Source organism: Xyrauchen texanus, chromosome 23 (genome assembly GCF_025860055.1).
Source record: "Xyrauchen texanus isolate HMW12.3.18 chromosome 23, RBS_HiC_50CHRs, whole genome shotgun sequence".
In the NCBI taxonomy this organism is placed as follows: Eukaryota; Metazoa; Chordata; class Actinopteri; order Cypriniformes; family Catostomidae; genus Xyrauchen; species Xyrauchen texanus.
Window position 1 is genome coordinate 29253096 of NC_068298.1, and position 24390 is coordinate 29277485.

At 42.1% G+C, this 24390-nt stretch overlaps 1 protein-coding gene across 3 annotated transcripts in view; it reads left to right on the forward strand.

The window, feature by feature from the left end:
- The window catches only part of LOC127617163 (phospholipid-transporting ATPase IA), a 197135-nt gene that overhangs the window by 38470 nt on the left and 134275 nt on the right, over window positions 1-24390 (forward strand). For 2 of the 3 annotated variants that reach the window (XM_052089080.1, XM_052089078.1), the window contains exons 3-4: window positions 9434-9533; window positions 21060-21158. In XM_052089080.1, coding sequence (XP_051945040.1) covers window positions 9434-9533; window positions 21060-21158 — 199 coding nt within the window. Of the gene's footprint in view, window positions 1-9433; window positions 9534-19982; window positions 20083-21059; window positions 21159-24390 lie in introns of those variants that run through there. The other variant, XM_052089079.1, reaches the window with a different exon arrangement.

A 24390-nucleotide genomic window follows, 5' to 3' on the forward strand; every position in this document is an offset into this window, starting at 1 on the left:
CATCCACAGAACTGCCGCTCACAGGATTTTTTTTGTTTTTGGCACCATTCTTAGTAAATTCTAGACTTGTGTATGAAAATCCCAGGAGATCAGCAGTTACAGAAATACTTAAACCAGCCCATCTAGCACAAAAAATCATGCCATGCTCCAAATCACTGAGATCAATTTTTTCCCATTCTGATGGTTGATGTGAACATTAACTGAAGCTCCTGACCTGTACCTGCATGATTTTATGCACTGCACTGCAGCCACACAATTGGCTGATTAGATAATCGCATGGAGGATTGTTGATGCCAGACGGGCTGGTTTGAGGATTTCTGTAACTGCTGATCTCCTGAGATTTTCTCATGAATGGTACCAAAAACATCCAGTGAGTGGCAGTTCTGTGGATAGAAATGTCAGGTTGATGAGAGAGGTCAACAGAGAATGGCCAGACTGGTTCGAACTGACAAAGTCTACGGTAACTCAGAAAACCACTCTGTAGAATTGTGGGGAGAAGAATAGCACTTCAGAATGCTATTTTGAGATGCGGGTTGGCAGTTTTGGCAGAACAAGGGGGACCTATACAATATTAAGCATTTTAATGTTGTGGCTGATTGGTGTATAAGGAGAAAAGCAGAGGCAATGAGATGTACAAACCAGTTTACAGGGAAAAGGGATCACATAGCATTTCCCTTGAACAAAACACTCACACACAAACTAAACAAACACCACCTTCTTGATCTAGAACAGATTAAACGCACACACTCCTCAAACATACACACAGGCTACATTAATGCTCTCAAGCTAACAGTAAAATGAGACTATATCATCTAATACTGTATTTATTATAAACATGAAAGTGCATGTTTGCTCATCACACCATTTGTGCCTAAGGAAAGACACAATAAGCTCATTTGTTGTTACGTTTGCAAATTTGCCTCCGCTATGACCTTTTCTCTGTTAAATGTATTTGCAGCACGTGGATATACCCAGAGGTAATATTTAGATGAGCGAATATGCTAGTCACCCCGTTGACTGGCTGATGAGCCAGCGTCCTGAAGCACTTGTGTCCTGTGTGTGATCCATGTTTGTTTAAAAAGAATGTTGAAGCTAAGTAGTGCTAAATGAGCTGAGTGTGTGGGCGAAGCAGCCAGTTGAGGTCTAGAAGAAGAACGGTTTCTGGTCTCTGTGGTCGTGTAGAGAAAATGAGAGGAGAGGTCAGCTACATGTACAGTCATGAGAAAGCCATCTGCTATCAGGTCACATTGAGAAAGTCAATGGAATGAGTACTTCTGTACTCAAATGTTCTCATGTACATAAGCAGGCAGAGGCCCACACACTCACAAACAACTAGGATGCATGAAAGGCAAAGTGTTGTTTGCATTTATATGTGTGTTCGATAATAAGCGTGATTGCAGATGGAGGTGGCGAGTGGAGGGGACAAAGACTTCAATCTCATTTGCACTCTCTCCATCCTTAATGAATTTGAGTTGTCCAGCAACATTATCTGAAGAACAGAAAGAGCTGCAGCTAGTCACTCTTTTCCACCTGAGGCAGAATCACTGATCAAACTCAAACCAGCCAAGAGAAAGCGGAGAAATGAGGGTGTGACAGGCACCTGCTGACAGAACGTTTCATCTTGTACACTGCTGCTAATTGCTGTGGTTCGCTGTGCTGTGTGCCGTGGTCTGATAAAGATCTATGTGAAGACTGGATCTGTAAAACTTAGAGACCGTGAGAGGACAAGTATTACTTTCCACGCTAGAAAAATTTTACTCCGTATATGTACTGTATGTGCGACAGTGTAAGTGTCTCTTTTACTGCAGTAAAGATTAGGCATCCAGTTAATTGACCTGGCCAAATTTATTAAACCGATATTTCAGTTATCTGATTCAGTGTATATTTTATTTGTAATGTCTATTTTGCTTCCACATATAAGCAATTTGATGATTCTCAATACCAATTCTGATACTACATAAAAAAATTCTAAATTAAGTAAATATTGTAAATATTGTATAAGCTAACAAGTAATTATTTAAGACAAGTAAAGCGTCAGTAATAAAGTGTGGTGAAGGGGGTGTGGCCGAGCACCGTGTTGTGGAGAGTGAGGCTGGGGGAAATGAGTGGTGAATGATCTCCACCTGTGCTCAACAACTGTCTTGTGTTTCAGTGAGGAGTGGCTTGAGCATTTAAGGAGAGGAGACAGCGGCAGAGAGAGAGAGAGAGCGATCCCAGTTGACAAGCTACCTGTGTGTTGCCGTTCCTTGTGCTGAAAAGCCATGTTCACTTTTATGTCACTTTTAATTTATTTGAGAGTTTTCTCAATTTCTGTTATCGCTACTGAGCGAGCAGACCCATGTTGGAATTGCCGTCTCCCGCTTCCTCATTCCTTAACCCAAGGGATTTGTTACACTGGTGCTGAAAACCGGGATTGAGGGACGTTTCTGTCATGTAGTCCTCGCCATTGACTGACATCATCAAGACCCTCACTGGCATCCACCAGACACAACACTAGGCCCTCCTGAAGTTTTGTTCTGAACAGATGCAATGGTTCGATGCACTCCTGCGAGCCCAGTCTGAGGACCGACGGGTGTTCCGGTGCTTGCTGCCACAGTAGGGTACTCCAGCAGTGACACCGGCCATGAGCCCCCCACCTCAGATCACCCTTGCCAAGATGGGGCCCCTAGGACAACCCGAGGCTTTTGAGGAGCTCTTTGAACTGGCCGCTGGAGGGTCGAGCTGGCCCAAGTCGCAGTGGGTAGTCCACCTGCAGCTGCTCCTATCGGGAGAGGCCCAGCTCGCAGACCAACAAATACCTGTGGTTACCCTGCTGAAGTACTCAGACCAGAAGCGGGCCATCCTGCAGCGGATCTGCTGGAACCCAGAGCAACATCATCAGCGCTCCCAGGGCTGACCTATGGGTAATTCGGTCGACCTTTTGTCTTCACCCAGCAGCTCTGTCGGAGGTGGTTGCTAGTCGAAGACCGCAACCCCAGTGAGATTGTCAACTTGGTGGTGCTGGAGCAGTTCATCAACCGGCTGACGAAAAGGACAGCGGAGTGGGTCCAGTGCCACCAACCGGTGTAACTGGAGTATACAGTCTGGTTGGATGAGGACTACTTGACTCCGCATCCGGGAGACAGTCAAGCTTTCTCTCTCGCTCTCTCTCTCTCTCTCTCTCTCTCTCTCTCTCTCTCTGTCCCCCACCCCATCCTGTTCGGGTTTCCACCCCCCGAAGACGGGTTCCATTCCTCTGAAACCGTGGACCCAGCTGGCTGTATAATAGGGGTACTCGACTACAGGAAATGACACTGGGGAGATAAAGTCCTTGTATTACTCCCCACATTGAGCTCTAAATTACTCGCCAAGTGGCAAGTACCCTTTGAGGTCACACGGTGAGTTGGGGAACTCATTTATTTGGTTAAACGAATGGATAGAGGTGGAGCATGTCAGATTTACCACCTCAATCTCCTAAAACCGTGGAGAGAGGCAGTTACCATGACTTTGGGGTGGTGGTTCTGGAGAGGGAGGAGCTCAGACCGTAGGTGAACTTGAAAGCCACCAATCGAGTCACCCCGTTCATTTGCAGAGACCAGCTCTCACTGGCACAAGTCACAGAGGTTGCAAGGAGAGTCCTCAGATGTGTTCTCTCCTCTTCCCTGTCATATGGACATCCCCAAATTGATAAAGCAGCCATTGCGGCTTGTCCGAGACCCAAGACCAAAAATGGGATGAGACAGTTCCTGGGGCTGACTGGCTATATTCATTGGTTTGTGCCTAATTATTTGGATGTCACCAGCCCGCTGGCTTTTCTTTTTGGCAGATGGACACATCGGACATAACTGCCCCCATCTTTCTATCACAGGTAGTGGGGGTGGGGGGTAGTCAGTGGCAGGCCGGATGGTCCCCAGCCTGAGTCAGGCGGTGGGGTTATGTGGAGATGGGGGCATGCTGTGGGGTATGAGGCCAGGGTAAATGAGTGGTGAATGATCTCCACCTGTCCTTAACACTGGTCTTGTGTTTCAGTGAGGAGTGGCAGGAGTATTTAAGGAGAGGAGACAGCGGCGGAGAGAGAGAGAGCCCAGCTGACAAGCTGCCTGTTTGCTTCTGTTCACAGTGCTGAAAAGCCGTGTTCACTTGTTTTCCACTTTTTGATTTATTTGAGAGTTACCAGTATTTCCGTTATTGCTACTGAGTGAGCAGTTTTTGTTTAAATAAGAATTATTTTCCTTTGTTGGAATCGCTGTCTCCTGCTTCCTCATTCCCTGAATCCAAGTGATTTGTTACATAAAGAACAAAGAAACAAATTACAAGTAATTGAACAAGTAAAAACAATAGATCTTAGATACAAATCAAGAAAACAGTTCTTAAATTTGTTTACAGCAAAAAATGCATTCAAGTAAACATTTGGAAATTGAAAAAGTAATGAAATGTAACATTAAAACTACTTAAATTACTTTCCATCTTTGTATGATTATAATTTATTAATACTTTTTAAAGCTACTGAAGTTATTCAGCCTAGAGCAGCGTTTAGGTTTAAAATGTTCTTGTTATTGATTAATATTTACAAAAATGTTATTGGATTTATACCAAGTCTGATATTTTGATACCAATCATCTTTTTTTTCTTTTCTTTTTGTTGTCCTGCAATTTTTGTTCACTTGAGACATAACTGATTGTGTTTACATTAATGCATCACCAAGACAGTAATTCTTTCAGAATTTTGAATAACTGCTAGCGGCCTTTGAGCATACGCAGTCATAAATAATGCACTGTCACTGTCATTTGGATTCGTTGGCCCAATCTAGGGTTGCAACAGTATGAGATTTTCACGGTATGATAACAGTCTCAGAAATTATCACGGTATCACGGTATACAGTATTACACAATTACTATTATCAGTGAAAACAGAAGGGTTATTTTATTTATTTATTTATTTTTGAGCAAACACTTTATTATAATTGAAACTTGAAACCATTTATTTTATTGAAGCATGTGTAAAAAATGTCTCCCTTTTGAAAATAAAATAAATAGGAAAAAAAACAGAATTATAATAAACAAATATAAACATGATAAAAAATAGCATGTAAATATAACATGTTATATAACTAAAGCATGTTAGCATAGCATGTTAAATTAAATACTAAATGAAAAATAACATCAGCTGTGTGAGCTTTTAAAGTAATGTCCTATGATTATTAACAGTTAACATATACTGTAGGTGCGCGACAGTGAGGCCAGACTGCTCCTGTCTGTACCTTTAACTCAGTGGTTCTCAACTGGTTTTGCTTCAGGACAGATTTTACATTGGAAATCAAGTGTCGACCTGCCATAGATTAAACTTAACCTGTATTTAATGTATCCTTTGTTGCATTTCCTTGTATATTGCATAGATTTGTTCATGGTTTTCCAGTACAAGGACATGCCTCAAGTGACATTATTTTTGTTGTTGATGTCTAAATTTAAGAGTTACTTTTACTCATGTAAAATCCTGAAACAAATTTGTAAAGGTGATGTGTGTAATCATTAATATTTGTAACTATTTTGGTAAAGGGGCCACATCGGGCTTTAAGTAGTGCATGGGGGGCCACATTGTATTACTTTTGAGATACAATGTTCTGCATTGATTTGGTTTTTGTATCTCTTAAGCCCAGAAATAGTTGTGTACTCAATTTTCTGAAGTGTATCTGTGACTAATGGGACTATTCTGCAATTGTTTTAAGTATTATATTGCTCTACAAAGATAGATACTTTTCAGGCATTAAAAAACTGAATAAAGGCTGAGCTTATAAATGTGTTTTACCATCTCTACTTCCCTGTTAATTTAACACTACATCAGAGGTATCTTTTAATAAAAAAAAGAAAGAAATGTATAGAACTTTTAATGTTTGTCGCAAAGCGGCGAGTGTACTTGTTTTTTCTAAAACATTACCCGTTTACTTGCTAAAAGGGTCATGATGCGGGTCTCCTCGATGGTTTTTCAACAGAATAACACAGGCTGCACGACTCTGATAAATAATTACTGCAAGAGTTAGATTAACATACAGGTGTGAAGGGACTTCAACATTTCTAAATTGCACAAATAAAAAATACATACACTTATTCGTCTCTGGCTGGCTTTTGATCGCATGTCAATGATTACCCCTCCGTGTGTCAATGATGTCAATGATTACCCCTCCGTGTGTCAATGATGCCTAGATATACTTTTATATTTAATTTAATCACTGAGAAGGTTTACCTACAAAGTAGCACCAAACATCACAAGCAGCCTCAAGAATGGATACAGAGTAGCCGTGTAACACTTTTCCTTGAGCAGAATATTGCACTACAGATCACTAAGTTTGTTCGAGAGACAGAAAAAGCGAGAGACAGAAAAAGTGCACTCACAAGCATGGTTGCCAGATTGCACAAAATAAGTTTAACATTAGATGTAATATTTCGTCATGTTTCGTCTCTTATCTGGCAACCCTGTGCATGTTAAATGCTTGTGGAGATGCATGAGGTCCCGATGCATGTTAGCTGAAATATCCAATGAAAAAATTCCACATTAAACCATTTGGAGGTCCTGATCCAGCCCGTGGGCCGTAAATTGCCCATGTCTGCTTTAGCTGTTTGCGAGATTATCATTAAATCTGCCTCAGCAGTCCTAAATAGTCTATCACTTGGGTGGCTGCCAAAATATCTTCGAAGGGAGAACCGTGGCATTGTTCTTTCCCTACTGTCCACGACCCAGTCCGAATAGACCAGTTGAGAAACACTGTTTTAACACACACACACACACACACACACACACACATACACACACAGTCATGTCAGACACCCTCGCCTCACTTCTCTCTGACATTTTCTCTCACTGCGTGTGTGTGTGTGTCTGTCTCGCAAGTTGACGAGTCTGAGATGCGCACGTGTATGTGAGATTCTCCATCCGGTTCCATTTCTTTTCTCAATACCGTAGATAAGCAAATGTACATGGTTTGATAACCGTCAATTTTGAAACCGTGGTATACCGTGAAACCGCATCATATATGCATTAGAGCTGTCAATTTAATACATTCATTTATATATAAAAAAATAATGCATACATTTGTTTGAATTAAAATTTAATCGCAATTAAGCTTGCCCCCTGCCACAAACGTAAATTCTGCAAAAAAAGTACAGAGTTTCCTTCCATACAAGCAATTCAAGCTTGAAGTACATCTGTTTTTTTTTAAGAGACTGTTTTTTAAGAAACCTCACAAGCAGTGATGCCACTGAATGAGAACCGTTCACTTAGGAGGTAGCACAACAGAAAACTGGAATCTTGAGACGTGAAGCTTTCCACTGCTTTTAACTTGACACAGCATCCTACAAATGCAATGTTAATGACGCTAAATACCAGTGAGATGCTCCAAACGTGTCTGTCTGATGCACATGTACATCGAGTGACAATTAAAAATAATGCAGACCGAACGCAAGAATGCATAACTGAACACAGTGACGAACTCGATGTAATACAGATTGCCATCAACTCTTGTTCAATGATATTTGAATAAAACAAACAATATACTGAGTTAAGCCACTTTTTGTTTCTATCTAGCAATGATTATGCCACAATAATGATATGTATTTAAAACTGAATTTGAATATGCATTATAGATCCTGCATATTATATTTATAAATATTTGAATTGTGCATTATTTTTATGAATTGCCTTTATTAGGCAATATTTTTCTGCAAATAATGGCGATTTAAGTGTAATTATTTCTATCAATTAATCGGCATGTCATTTAATTAATTAGGTTAAAAATGTAATCCATTGACAGCCCTAATATATTAATAGACATAAATATGAACACATATGAAATTACAGTCTTGGCATGTTTGATGAGGACATATAAAATATCATAAATTAAGATAATATATTAAGTAGGGGTGTAATGGTTTATCCTGGCACGATACATCGCGGTTCAAAAATGTGATGATGGGACTTTTCTTTTAAAATATTTTTTACAATTATTTTAGTGTCTGTTTTATCCAATACATGTGATGACCTAAGTCAACGTCACGTGGGTATATAAATGGAAATTGCTTCATTGCATGCAAGTAGCAGTTAGATACGAGGAGTTATTTTGTACGATGAGTTCAGCTTAAACCGAGAAAACTGAAACCAGGAGCAATGAGAGAGACATGCTTTTTCAGCACGAGTGATCGAATGTCTGTTTGAAGCACGAGAGTGATCTACTTTGACTACGCAGGTTTAATGATAGTGCCATATTAATCTACTGTATAATGCTGAATATTATTTGTAGTAATGCTATGGGGGAATATAATCCTAATGTCATATGTCATGTCTTATTTGATTTCATCAGTAAATTATTATGATTGAACTGGATAAGCATGCCCTTTTGTTAAATATGTATTTTTTCAAATATTTAGATATAATCAGAGACAAAATTATTTGAGAAAAATGCTATTTTAATTAAAAATATTTTAAATGTATGTAATCGGTGACTGTGTGTAAGCAGCATTTGTATCTAACACTATTCTGAATTTTCAGCAAGCAGAATGATTAATATTTCCATTTGGTGTCACTATTGCCAATTCTGGGCTGATTTTTAGTTCCAGTATCTCTAAAAGATCATGTAGCATTTTTAAGAACAGTACTTTTAGCTAAAGTTTAAGGGAAAGGAGCTGTTTTGCATATGTATTTAAGGTATTAATAATAATAATAAAAGAAACTTTTAAATCGTAACTTTTCTTGATTTAGGCTTAGTTTAAAGAATCGTGAACTGAACCGTGAGTTCAGTATCATGAAACGAATCATGAGATGAGTGAATCTTTAAACCCCATATATGAAATTAGTGTTTTTTTTTTTTTGTTGTTATGCTGTTCTTTTGGATTGTGGGAGGATAAATAGGCAGGTGTCAGGTTTCAGAGTGGAGGCGTTAATCTCAGTCTAAAGTGGTCTCGCTCTCTTGGCCCTAATGTGAGCGTTAATCAGTCGGGAGTCTGCGAGATGGAGGCTCTGGCAAGCTCCAACTATAGCTCACTCACACTCGCCCTCCTCTCTCTCTCTCTCTCTCTCTCTGTCTCAAACCTAGTTGTTCTTTATGTTCATTAACTGGGTCATTCAATCACTCACTGTGTATTTGTGCTCATGTCTCTGGCTGCTGCTGAGGCTGTTGGGTCTGGGGTTCAGTAATGGGTGGGGCCGCAGAGAGGAAGTGTGTTTTGTGCTGGTTGTTATATCTGCAAACTTCCATTTAATGTTACCTTTTATGACACAAAAGTGACTAACTAAAACTAAAAACTGCAAGATGTCAATGTGTAACATATGTCAGCCCAGTCTGCAGATGTCTTGTGGTTTGGTGTTGTCATTGGGCTGTTAAACACTGAACTAAAACCAAGTCTATTTTTCCCTCTTTCTCTAACCCCCCCCACCCCCATTTCTTTGCATACTTTCTCTCATCCAGCACTGCAAAGTACAATGTGCTTACATTCCTGCCTCGGTTCTTGTACTCTCAATTCAGAAGAGCGGCCAACTCCTTCTTCCTCTTCATCGCACTGTTGCAGGTAAGACTCCAACTCTCTAGGGTAAGATTATTAATGACAAGCCTGAGAGATTATGACTGTCAGCTCTCACAATCATAGATAAACATCTGTCTGAGGATTCCCCGACCCTCTGCACAGAATTACTTGAGTTGATTGGACTGATTGAAGAGCCTTAGATTGCACACTATGATCTCCTTTCTAGACAGTTACTTTGAGCAGTAAGGACTTCTGTACTTTTTACAATTTTATTTTGGGTCTTAAAAGAATAGAGGACCGTGATAGACCAATGTTGCCAAAATAACCATGAATGAGAAGTATAAAATCTGCTTTGTTCAGGGATAGAGATTGGGGTTTGGTACGTTTGGTAATTTTCAGAAATATGATAAAGGCTACCAAATCTGGTGCTAGTAAAACAAATTATGTTATTCAGTGATGAAACAGACTTTATAACACAAATACCTGTAACACATAATATAAGTGTATTATTATATACATAATATAAGTTCTCTTACGAGAGGTTCTCTCGTATTGCGTAAGCTAGCTTACGCTACGGGAAAGATTCATCTTTTCTGAGATATTGAAGCCAAAAAATTATCCTTAATTTTGTATCTATTGTCAACGCAGTCCAGCGACTGCATACCTTGAGCAGGCTAGCTAGCGAGCTCATAGGTTGCTCTGCGGCAACTGCTGCAGCCTATAGACGAACTTGAGTGAACTTGCGTCCAATGACAGGCGCCCGCGCCGTCACTGCATCAAAGCCCGCCAAAATGGGCGTGGCTAGAGTGCATATAAGCGTAAGTTCGTAGGCTGGAACCCCGATTTTCATCTATTCAGCGAAGCTCTTTATCTCTGAACTGCAGAAGCCACGTCGCCGTTCGAGGGGCATCTAGCAAGCTTGGACAGCGCTCGAAGAAGCCGGCCGTCTTCGCCATCTTCAGCCATCCTGCGAGCTACGCCATCCGGCGACGTATCCTTTTTAGAGCAAGCAAGTTCCTCAGCGAACTTCACAAAAAGTGCAACGAGCGTCTTTTTTAAGATGCCTCGCACCACCTGCGCCTCATGCCGCGCCCCTCTCAGCGCCGGAGACCGCCACCTCATCTGCGCTCTCTGCCTGGGACTGGAACATGCAGAGCTCGCCCTCGCTGACGGCGGATGCGACCTCTGCGAGGAGCTTCCGTTGTCGACCCTGCGGGCTCGACTCGAAGCACTCAAAACCGAAGCCGCCCAGCGCCTTTCGTTTTGCCGCGCAGAAAGAAGCGCCGCTCCCAAAGGCTGCCGGAACCGGTGTTAGAAGCGACTACCTCGCCGGAGCCTCTCCCTCGAGCCTCGCTTTCACCCTCCCGCCCTCCGGGGCCGCGCAGTTGCCGCCGGCGGCCGCACTGTTGCCATCTCGGATGACGAGGCGGAGGATAAGGGCTGCTGTTCCATCATGGCTTCGGACAGCGAGGAGTGGTCAGGCTCCCAAGCCTCCTCCTCGGCCCAGGAATCCAGCAGGACCCGCGCCGGAGTCGAGGAAGAACAAACGCGCCTCCTCACACAGGCCGTCGACTGCCTCGGGCTCGAGTGGTCACCGCCCTCTGAGCAGGCTCCCAACAGACTCGACGGCTGCTTTCTTCAGAGCCGTCGCCTGCCACAGAACAGCCTGTCCCTGCTGTCTGCGAGCAGTCATGCATAAGCACAGTAAGCGTGCTCACACATTCTGTTCAGCTCGCTGTGTGCGGCAATCAGGGCGACTTGGCCATTCACCCTCTAGCGTTACGCTTGAAAGCGTGGAAAGCTATCCCAGGGATTTCCAAATGGGTGTTAAGCACAATAAAACAGGGCTATTTGCTACAGTTCGATCGCCGCCCTCCCCGCTTCAGAGCGCGGCTCGAAACTACTGTGAACACGGAAGCAGCCTGCATGCTTCGTTCAGAAATAGCAAACCTTCTGTGCAAAAGGGCCATAGAGAGAGTGCCACCTTCTCTGAGCGAGTCGGGGTTTTACAGCCGTTGTTTTCTTGTCCCCAAGAAAGACGGCGGCCTCAGACCAATATTAGATCTCAGGGTTTTGAACAAGGTGCTCGCAAAAAGACGTTCAAAATGCTTACAATCAGGAAACTCCTCGCGCATGTGCGCCAGGGGGACTGGTTTATTTCTCTCGATCTGAAAGATGCCTACTTTCAGATTCAGATAAATTCCCGTCACAGGCCATTCTTGAGATTCGCCTTCGACGGCCAGGTTTATCAATACACCGTCCTTCCGTTCGGCCTGTCTTTAGCACCCCGTACTATCACGAAGTGCATGGATGCAGCGCTCGCACCCCTGCAGAGTCAGGGCTTGCGAATTCTGAACTATTTGGATGATTGGCTGATTTTGGCACAGTCACATACGGAGCTTCTGTCTCACAGGACAGTTCTCCTCAGTCATCTGAACAGTTTGGGCCTTGCAGTCAATTGGACCAAGAGCTCACTACAGCCCAGTCAGGCAATTTCCTTCCTTGGAATAGAACTAGACTCCATGGCGATGACGGCTCGCTTATCTACACAGCGCGCGCACCGTGTTCAGCGACTAGTCGCGTCCTTTCAGATGAACAGCCTCACGCCTCTGAAAAAATTTCAGAGAATGCTAGGTTACAGCAGTACTTCAGCTGGGCTTACTGTGCATGCGCCCGCTTCAGCATTGGCTAAACACCCGCGCGTCTCGCCGGGCTTGGGCCACGGGCCGCCAGCCGATCCGAGTGACTCAGACCTGTATCTCAGCTCTGCAGCCCTGGGCAGTGGCCGAATGGTATCAAAAGCTCCTTCACATAAATTGTCTGGAAATGATAGCGGTCGAGTACGCGCTCGTGCGCTTCCTCCCGGTCATTCAGGGTCACCACGTCCTGGTCCGTTCGGACAACAGATCTGTGGTATCATATCTAAACCGTCAGGGCGGTGTCAGATCCAGGAACCTCTTCCATCTGACAAAACGCATACTGAGTTGGTCCCAGTGCCACCTGCGCTCGCTGAGGGCGACGCACGTGCCAGGCCACCTGAATGACGGCCCGGACAGACTGTCCAGAGACAATCCCTGCATGCTCAAACAGTCCAGAAGTTATGGAGTATATTCGGCAGAGCAGAGATAGACCTCTTTGCTTCAGAAGAGAACTCTCACTGCCCAGTATTTTTCTCGAAAAGCGAGGACTCGCTGGCCCAGGACTGGCCCAACCGCCCGCTTTACGCCTTCCCTCCCGTCTCGCTATTGCCACAGGTAATGCAGAGGATCAGGGAAACGCGTCACTCGGTGCTCCTCATAGCCCCGCGCTGGGAGAATCAGACATGGTTCCCGGAGCTTACGCGGCTGTCACTGACAGCCCCGTGGCCCATTCCAGTGAGAGCAGATCTCCTCTCTCAAGCTCGCGGCACGATCTGGCATCCCCACCCAGAGCGCTGGGCGCTGCATGCGTGGGTGATCAACGACTACCCGTCGCTTTGCCAGAAGGAGTAATAAACACTATCATACACGCTAGAGCCCTTTCCACGAGAAGACTCTATGCGTCCAAATGGTCTGTGTTTTCAAAATGGTGCACCGACAGAGACCTGGACCCAAGGACATGTGGGGTGTTGTCGCTGCTCGTGTTTTTACAAGAGCTGCTGGATAAGGGCAGATCCCCATCCACGCTCAAAGTGTACGTGGCGGCCATCGCGGCGTTCGCTGAACCCCTGCACGGCCAGTCACTGGGAAAAAACGAGCTGGTCATCCGCTTCCTCAGGGGAGCTAGAAGGATGAACCCCCCGCGCCCCCCATCGGTTCCTATCTGGGATCCTTTCGTAGTTCTCGAAGCTATGAAAGCCCCCCATCGAACCGCTTCAATCCGTGGATTTGAAATACCTTTCACTCAAAACCGTTTTTCTGACTGCCCTGTCATCAGTTAAACGTGTGGGAGACCTTCACGCGCTGTCTGTCAGCGCTGCGTGTCTTGAGTTTGGACCAAGTGACTCCAAGGTCATTTTAAAGCCTAGACATGGCTATGTCCCCAAGGTGATCGGTACTCCTTTCAGAGCACAAATCATTTCCCTATCGGCGCTGCCAGCGTCCGATAGCGAACGCGACGCCAATCTCCTTTGCCCAGTCAGAGCACTGAGATTGTATACTGCGCGCTCCGCCTCTTTCAGACGCTCTGAGCAGCTTTTCGTTTCGTTCGGAGGGCGCACCAAGGGTTTCGCCGCCTCGAAACAGACACTGTCTAGATGGATAGTGGACGCTATTGCTGCCGCGTACGCGTCAAAGGACCTACCATGCCATGTTAGGCATTAGGGCTCACTCCACTAGAGGCATGGCCTCCTCGTGGGCATGGTCCAGCGGGATTTCCATTCACGACATATGTGTGGCAGCGGGCTGGGCTTCCCCCTCCACCTTTGTCAGATTTTACAATCTGGAAGTGCCCGCCCTGCAGGCGAAACTACTAGCGGTTTAATACGCTACAGCTCCCCTGGTGAGCTGCACTGATGGGACACATTCCACACAGACCGGCACCGCCGCTCTGTCTTTTCCTTCCCACTATGTGCTTATGTATTACACACACACTGGCCCGCACTCTTGCCGGCCAAATATTATTTCCCCACTCACAAGGGCTCCCCGGGTCCCCCACCCCGGGGCTCATGCAGTGGATGCTTGGCGCGCACGGCGTTGACAATGGGTTCCCATAGCGTAAGCTAGCTTACGCATATACGAGAGAACCTCTCGTAAGAGAACGAATCGGTTACCTTACGTAACCTCGGTTCTCTCTAGAAGAGGAACGAGTATTGCGTAGCCGGCCGTGCTTCGCGCCACGCAGCGATTTTCGCTTCATTCAATGAAAACCATAGTTCCAGCCTACTGAACTTACGCTTATATGCACTCTAGCCACGCCCATTTTGGCAGGCTTTGATGCAGTGACGGCGCTGGCGCTCGTCATTGGACGCAAGTTCACTCAAGTTCGATCTATAGGCTGCAGCAGTTGCCGCGGAGCAACCTATGAGCTCGCTAGCTAGCCCGCTCAAGGTATGCAGTTGCTGCACTGCGTTGACAATGGATACAAAATTAAGGATAATTTTTTGGCTTCAATATCTCAGAAAAGATGAATCTTTCCCGTAGCGTAAGCTAGCTTACGCAATACTCGTTCCCTCTTCTAGAGAGAACCGAGGTTACGTAAGGTAACCGATTCGTTTTCACTATCATCAAAAAAGACACATGCATGGAGGATATGCATTTATGTTAATTTCAAAATGCAGAAGGCCAACAAAGACCGAAACCCATTTAAAAATGGGCCAAAATTATTAATTGCATTATATTAATTTCTTTATCTAAAGTTTAGTCTTTTTCTAAACAATATTGCTAAATTCTATAACTTTATACCGATTCTAAATTAATGCCAAATGAGGAATTTACAATTTAAAGATTTATTTTATCACTAAGTTTATATGGTGCTAAATGTAGCTGATTCCTACTCAGTTGAACTGATTTAGATTTTTTTTTAAAGTACAGAAACATACAGTAACTGACTTTTATATTCATGTAATACCATTAATGAGATGTCAACAGTATGAGAACCATTTTAAAACCAAGGTATACCTTTAAACAGTTGCATCCCTAGAAAGCACAAAAAATATATATGCTGCACATGCTTGCAGTGAGTTTCTAGAGAATTTATTTCTGGCCTTATTTAAAAAAAAAAAAATGTATGGGGCCTTGGTAGCTCAGCGAGTAAAGATGCTGACTACCACACCTGGAGTCTTTAGTCCACGGCGTGCTGATTGACTCCAGCCAGCTCTCCTAAGCAAACAAATTGGCCCGGTTGCTGAGGGTAGAGTCACATGGGGTAACCACCTCATGGTCACTATAAAGTGGTTCTCGCTCTCGTTGAGGTGCGTGGCAAGTTGTGCGTGGATGCCGAGGACAATAGCATGAAGCCTCCACACACACGCTATGTCTCCACGGTAACGCGCTCAACAAGCCAGGTGATAAGATGTGTGGATTGACGTCTCGGACGCGGAGGCAACTAAGATTTGTCCTCCACCATCCGGATTGAGGCGAGTCACTACGCCACCACGAGGACTTGGAGAGCGCATTGGGGATTGGGCATTCCAAATTGGGGAGAAGAAAAGAAAAAAAAATTAGTCTCTTAATTCTTTTTTGGCCTTTAGCCATTTAGAGAGAGAAGGGGTAACAGGACATCAGCACAAGCCGGACTCGAACTTGCGTAGCCCACATGATCACCAATATTCGTAAAGACAATTAATGTATGTTGCTTTTAAACATTTACAGATTTTACATCCACTGCTTTAGCATCTGTGTAATTACTAGACAGTGCAGTCATTGAAGGCTCCAGAGTGCTATAAATGTGTTCTCCTTTCAGAGACAGAAGGGACAATGAATCCACAACTGAGCAACTCGACACGCCCCTGCGAATGCACTACACATTAATTTAATGCCTCTGTTTTGGGCCGGCTAATTCGATAAGCTGGGGGAAAGACAGTTGAAGGAAGAAGAGAAACTCTGAGAAAGGGGGGTTCAGGTGGCTTTGGAGTGCACGTTCTCTGCATCTTCATTACTTTACTGTCAATGCAGTGACCTTGAATATACAGGCACCCTGTAGAGAAAAACAGAAGGGACAGGTTTACTGTGGCAACAAGGGGGTCAAGGCAACCATCTGATCTTTATGGATGCAGTTTCATCAAAACCACTCACTTCAGTGTGTCCCCTAGGATGTTTTCAGCAGTGGTTCTGTTGTGCACGCATCCACAAGCCTGCAACACAGGACCCGTATTAACACGTGTTCGTTGAAGAATAGATTAAAATTGGGTGTCAAACTCAATTTGAGCCTTGGGCACATCAACGAGGTTAAGATCATTTTGTTTTTCAATATTCCAAACACATAGACTGTAATATCTCCTAAATGGCTTTGCAAATACTTTCCAAAATAGTATTACTGTAAAACTTGGAAAGCTAATAATATTCCACAAGTTTGTTTTCATTATTTTCACTTAATATTATGAGCATTGGCCGGCAAAAACCGTCGCAATATGAGTTAACCTAGGAAGAGTTCCTCTTGGTGTAGCTGTAAGTAAGGGACTGTGGTGAGTGCAATTTTCCTTTTGTTTTTTTTTTTATAGCATTTTTTTTGAAGGACATAGAGGCACAAAACCAGCGTCATTCAATAGAGGACAGTGCGCAACTTTCACAACCTTTCATTTTAACCCTACTGGTTGAATAGGGAACTGCATGTCCAAAATAAACAATTTTTTTTGTAATATTTTTTTTTGTTGAAGGACATAGAGACATGAAACCAGCATCATTCAATAGAGGAGGACAGTGGGCAACTTTCATAATCTTTCATTTTTACACAAAAAGTATACAGATTTTACACAGATGGCAAACTAATAGCTTTGTTAATAATTATGAATAATATTTGTACTAGTACTTTTTTTTCTTTCTTGAAGGCGCAGAAAATAGGCTGCTTGGACGTGAAACGACAGACATGTAAATGACCAGTCACAGTTTGTTTTGTTGTTACGTGCCATTGTGTTACTACAATAATAGACTGGTTTGCAACACAGTGTCAGTTAAACAGTCTGCATATCAGAGCCACAGCAGATGCGTTTGAGCTCATGTTAAAGTGCTCACCTGTTTCATTCTCCCTCTCTCTCCTCAACAGTTCCCTGTATTTTTTACTGTCTTATCTTATGATAACATGCAAATATCAATAAAAATATTATTAAAAATACCATCCGCTAATATGTACATATCTGTTAAAACGGATGTAATACAAAAACTTCACACAACCTGAGCAGATCCAACATCCTATGGAACACTCCTAAATCTTCCTTTGTAGCATGTATTCTAACAGTCTCTCCTTAGCAGTTCCCTGTCAATTTTAACTTTCTTTTCTAATGATAAAAGGTAAATATCAATTAAACCTCTATTATATACCATTTGCAAATATGCAGATATCTTGTTTAAACAGATGTAATTCAGGAACCTCATGAAAATCCAGCATTATTGGAGTGCCCATCTAATACTCTCTCCGAAGTGCGTATTCTATCAGCCAGAATCAAAACTTAACGATCAAATGTTCCTCTCATTCACAATTCGTGATAGTCAGTCTATGACAATCCAAGCAGGTGATCCAGGCCATTTAAACTGTCAGGAGATTGCCGCACGTGCTAGATCCACACGAGGGTGTGAGTGCAACCTAGTCAGTCAGTCAGTCAAGTCTAGCAAGTCAGTCCACTGTCATCCCTGGTTTGGAACACACTCGGGAGGCTATTTCCAGTCATGCCAGTGCAGCTCCAATCTACTTGAATGGGGAAAGACCAAAATCTCCAAAACAGTTGGTCAAGATTACAATCAAAGAACATATTTCAAATCGGCAGTAAAACCTAACAACACATAAAGGGTGCTGCTATACCTCAGATTACACACAAAAAACCCAACTATTTTTTCAGCTTTTATAGCTAATGAAAATGCGCGTTCTCGAGTTACATTTTTACATTACGCTTTTATCCAAAGCAACTTACAGAGCCCTTATTACAGGGACAATACCCCCGGAGCAACCTGGAGTTAAGTACCATGCTCAAGGTCACAATAGTGGTGGCTGTGGGGATCAAACCGACAACCTTCTGCTTAACAGTTTAGTGCTTTAGCCCACTACGCCACCATCACTCCAGTTGGTTGATTTGATAGTTGATTCACAGGCGATGTCTGTATCTAAAAAATGATTGGCTCTTTTAGCAGTAAGGCAGGACTCATTCATTCAACATTCATTCATAATTTCTCCCATTCATTTTAATAGAAGTGGCCCGTCTCTGTTTAATAGTCTCTGGTGCAACTTCAAGGTAAAAGCGCTTCATGTGTGCTACAAGTAAATGTCTTATTCACTATGCCCTGTGTGTACAATTGGTTTGATTCTGTATTTCTTGAGAAAATGCAATACCTAATGTGGACATGACATCCATGGTTGCTGGACTACTGTGTGTACTGTTATTTCCTCCTGTTATTTAACAGTTTCTTCATGTGCTAATAAATGAAAAAAAAAAAATAAAATTATGACTAAACAGAAATCAGAATAAACTGCCATCTACCATTTTAAAATGCAATATTTTTTATATTCTTTTATTTTGTGTGAAATTGAGTAAGTATAGTGCTGTAAGTATAGTCAAATAAGAGTTTTAGCAATTTAATATTTTTGTTATTGACTATATTAAACTGTGATATATCAGCAGTGTATCAGCCTATCGGCCATCCTGCTCTCCGGATATCGGCATCGGTCGACTACTACTCGCAACCATGGTTGGCAACTATGGTTTCTATATAAAGAACTATTGCATTTTTGTAATGAAGAATCTGCAGTCTAAATACATTTAGAAAGTTTTTCTGCCACAACTACCATAGTTAGTACAGTACAGTTAAAGTCACTACAGTAAATTCTTGGTACATTTTTGGAAGTGTTGTGCACTGAATTGAAAAGACTTCTAATTTATGTTTTCTTTGTCAGTGCCGTTTAGAATGCGGGGGCTGTTTGTTTTAAACTAGTTTCATCACAGAGACATAAGAGTTGTGCAACAGACAATTCTGTATCTTAAACAAATGGGTTTTGCAATCTCCACAGTGCATCTTACTTGTTCACATCTTACTTGTTCACTATCTTTTAAAATAGTCTGTTTTGTTGTGACCAGTCCGCGAATTACCACACCTGCTCTGCCCTCATGCTGCTTTATCCATGATTAAGCCATGTTGATAATTGACCCATGTAGCTCTGTTTCATTCAAGCGAGCAAGCAAATTGCGCTACAAAACATCCAGATGATGGGGAAAGTGCTATCTGATGGTTCAGTGAAATGCTGCGATCCCCTGCCATCCTATGTAATAAGCTTGTAATAAGCAAATAAGCTTGAAATGAAGCCAGTTTGACACGTGATGCGGTGACGTCATTGTGAGTAAGTGTGCGTGCGTGCGTGCGCGTGCGTGCGTGCGTGCGCGTGCGTGCGTGCGTGCGTGGTGGGGTCTCCTTCGCAGTGTGCAAAGCTCACAGCTGTCTGGGGCTGGCAAGCGATATGTTGCGTCAAGAATATTAAATGAACCATGTGAAATCCCAACAACGGTGATCATAATTCAGCAGTGGCGCAGCACGTTCATCACACTGACAAAATGCTGTTGTAGGTTATTCTGGATTAAGTATAATAATCTATGGAAATAAACAGCAATTTTAATAAAACATTTAAGTGTACTGAGAGTGAACAGATTTGTGTGATGACACAAAAATCTTTGAATCAATTTATTGAAATTGACACAACAAATTCACTGAAATGTATCAATTTGTTTATTGTTTGACTTAACGGAGTTGTACATTTATTGTTGTACATATATACATCGTCCACTTTTTTTTTTTTTTTTTAAACAAGCATGTACTAATGTGCGCTGGATACACAACTTTGTTAGTTCAGTGACGATATACTTAATCACATCTTCGTTTCGGCAGACACCGTTGATCTGATGAATCAGCCCAAACATTCAGAAGAACCCAGATTTCTTCTACTGACCAGTATTGATGTCTCTCCATACACTGTTGAGGTTAGCTTGGAGCTAAATATGAAACATTTTGAAATTGCCACCTTTGACTTTGACCCCACCTCAATCCCCAGCTGGTCTTCTCTGGACCAAGGGTAGTCAGTTGGCCAAAGGCACTTGTCTGTTGGCCCATAGGAGGCACAATGAAGCCCAGGAAGTGACAGTGGGAATGCAACTGGCCCTGACATACAAGTGGAAATGTGGCTAATCTTAGCAACTCTAATGGCTTTTTACTATTGAAGTTTAAATCAGAGACAATATTAAAACATCTTTGTCTTAAAGCTCAAACTCAGGACTCGCAAGACAAGGAAGTATTGCAAAATTGCTCTCAATAACTTTAGGAAAATGAATGGCTAAATAAATAGCACATTCATTTCATTCTAATACAGTATTCGGCATCAGGTTAAACAGAGTCCGTTTCATGTTTCCTATTGTATGTCTCTGCATTGTTGACCTCTCCCTGAACCGTCACAGCACTGATACATTATCTAATTGGGACATATTCCAAAGATGATCAGGCTATGAGAATTTTGCCAAAATCAGGACAGAATTTCAGGTAGATTGAATAATATAGATACGTGTGGGTCCTTTCCAGCTGTAGTATGGACACACATCAGTATGCATCGGTATGCCACTTCCCTGCCACTAACTCTCTGATGGATATAGTCAATCCCTTGTTATGCTAGAGAGGGTGACACTCAGGTCTCTGTCTTCGGCACTGTTATGATTCCTGGGCAACAAAACAAGGACAGTTTGTCAAACCCTGAGTGTTTCTCCTGAAGTCATAAATGTTACTCTCAACAGGGTTTAGATTTGTTTCTGTGCGTGGCTTGTGTATGACTGCCCTGTAGGTGACCTCTAAAGGTCTTGCGTACCACGCATGTCCATGTTTTGATTTTGAAGGAAGTGATTAAACAGAAACCATTGTGTTCCACATGGCTGTGTTTCCAGTTCTTCTTTTCTGTCTTTTTTTTTTCCAGCAAATCCCTGATGTGTCACCAACGGGTCGATGGACAACACTGGTGCCGTTACTCTTCATCCTGGTGGTGGCTGCAGTGAAGGAGATAATAGAGGATCTGGTGAGGAAGTGTTCAAAACATATTCATTTTGCATTAGCAAATATAAACGCAAATATACAAACACATATACCAACATAAATTATATGTTATATTATGATGTTATGGTGTTATTTAAAGTAGAATAAGTGTTTGCTTTAAGATGTTCTGCATTACACATAAAACAGAAATACTCAAATCGGTACTGAACACCACTTGGATGATTAGTGCTGGATCAATGTCAGATTGTCTGGCAAAGAATCAATTGTTTACTAGGCACATATATTGACCAAGATCAATTTGAAGAGCATGAGCCTTTTTAATGCTATGCAAATGTATTCCTTCTGGAATTGTGTCTCTGCATATATTGACCTCTGACATGGACATTGTTCCTTATCTGGTTGCTCTAGTAGATAAAGTACCATCAGGTTTTTTACTGGTCTATGATTGGTTGAGTCTTTGGCTTTAGGTTAGAGGTGTTGATGTCTTAATTTTACTGAAAAAAATGCTACTCTAGTTTCCTAGTTACTGTATCTTTAAGACCCTATGAAATCTATTTACACGGATAGTGTTTCCATATTTCACATTGAAAAAGGAAATCTGGGCTTTACATATCAAAGTTGAGGGACATTCTCATTCTAGAGAGCATTTGATTGGGCAAAAATCTGCAAAATTAGTAATACATATTTTGGTCTAATTTCCTGGAGGAAAAAAAAGGTAAATTTTAAATGTCTATACCTGCTAAAAGTTCATTTTTAGGAGTACAATAGGATAGAAATTGCCATAAAACTCAAAGATTAATTTTATGGAGTCTTAAGAAGTTAAATTAAGCCTGAATACCAATGTTGTTGGTTAATAATGTACTGTCTAAATAATTTTTTAATAATTCCAGGATGATTCTTTTAATGAGCGACTAATGAGAGAGAACAGTGCTTTGCACAGTGTCTGCTGTGTAATCATGCTTGCCGTAGGTTTTATTCTCTCTTGCCCTTCACAGCTGTTACATTATCTGAGACTGTGTTCAGGTTTGCCTCTTTTACTCTTCCTGATAATTCACACTCATTCTGTGGATGTCACGTACACGGCGGTATGCATCCCGCTCCGATTATCCCAAAAAGTGTATTGAATTATATTTCTTTTTTTTTTACATCCTGACTGGAAGGTTAATCTCATTTGGTTTGCAAACGAATTCAAGGACCATTTACATAGACATTTACATAAGAGTATGTGCCAAAAACAAAAGCACCAACCCTAGTGGATCCACCATAGTGCTGTGACTCTGAAATCAGACCCTGCTCTCCCGGTTCCCTCTGGAAAGCCATCTAATTATATTGAGCTGGAAGATGTGGTCAGAATAGCCAACGCAGCACTTTATACGGTTCTCTGTTGTGTTGTGCAGGTCTGAGAGGTCAAGTCTAGCTTTACACGTCAAGGTCATTGGTAAATCCACCACTCTACTTTCGTGTTCCGCTCTGCTGTGAGTGGACTTGGTCACATAACCTTTATTTTCCCTTTGAGAAAAATACACATTCTAATTTTAGACATATCCCATAAGGCAAGAAAAAGGCATGGCTTGTTAACTTAGAGTGCCAGTTTTTTCCTTGCATCATCAAGATGCCTTTTTTTTTTTTTTTTTTTTTATTAGCCCCTGTTTCATCATGCTTTTTTAATCTGTGCTTTTTTGTTGTTACTTTCTCACTGAACACATTCATATGAGTTTCAAAAGAACTATAAGAAGCCAGTGGTCTCAGCCATAATCCATAATGCATCATAATCCGCATTGCTGACAAAAGCGACTGCTTTTGATTAAGAAAGTACTTTTCAGCAGTTGGTACAGTTTGTTCTTTTAAATATGCAGGTAAGTAGTACAAATGCATTACTAGACAAACTGCAACCTGACCTGGGCAACAACAAACCTGGGCATTGTCCCATGACCTGAATATATGACATTGTAAAAACAGCTGCAAAAATAATTTACTATGGTTTGCTAAACAAGTACAATTTAACCACAAGGAATGACTTTTTCCTGTGTATATATAACACGTACAGTTTTATATATTTCACTGATTCACAGTTCTTCTCTTATTTATTTTTTAATTCAGCATTTTAAATGTGACATCTCTGCAGCTCCTGAGGCATTATGTGATAGTAGGGTTAGGGTTAGCTAACCTTAGTGCTTCAGAATCTTGCCAAATATAGTAGTGCTGTAGATCATGTGGGTATTTCTCACCTTAACTGTTTTATAAATACTGAGATTTGGACATACCACTCAATTGACATAATGCTTGTGGCATACTATATCATAGGGAAAGTATACATATTCAAATGTGGAGTCAGTCTCACAAGGCACCCCGGTGCCCTTACCTTTGGCCTGCTTATCGCCTTATACTCCCTTAATCTAACTGGGATTTGGTGTGTGCCACCAAAACCAAACAGCTGTATCCACATTGATTTGAGGCCTTCTTTTACCATTTAAGGATTCTCCATCCTATTGCTCTCTTGTTCACTACAGAGAAGCAGTCACCCTGCCCCAGGATTCTTATATTTGATACAACTTAATCAAATCATCAGCTCACCTCAACATAAATACTGGAGATCAGGCTCTGTGGAGCAAAGGAGGAAGTGAGGAAGACAGAAACGAGGGTGCTGTGTAGGAAGAAAAAGGAAATGGGGCTTTTTGTGTAGTTTTGGAAGCAAACTGATTTTTGTTGCTCTAATACACAAACATGTTTAGCATTAATATATGTAGATTCTATAGAGTTTTAAGCGTAGTAGTGCTGGATTACAGTCATTCAGCGTCCCTTCACACTACTGAATGTCCTCCGAGCCTAACGGCGTATTAACCAATCGTCCCAGCACAAACAAGGGGACATAAACATTTGGGCAGTGTTTGCCAAAAGGATAATGAACTCATCGTAGAGCACTGGAAGCTAGAGTACAGATATATATGTTGAGCTCTTACTGAGCCCATAGGGGCTGATCAGTGTTTTTTCAACACTTCTTTCTTTCTCTGTTTCACACACATTGTCTGTTCTAATAATCTTTGAGATTTTCTGTCTCAAAGTGATTCTTGAATAGAGCTGATCAAACATATCTTTTATCCACATCAGAACAGAGTGTTTCAATGAAACTTGCTTCTGTCGTAATAAAACCCATTCTTATTGATCACTGAACAAGTGTTTCTATAACACTTAGTGTCTATAACACTAAACACTTAAGTGTTTGCCCCTGGTTCTATAAGCTTAATGACTAATGG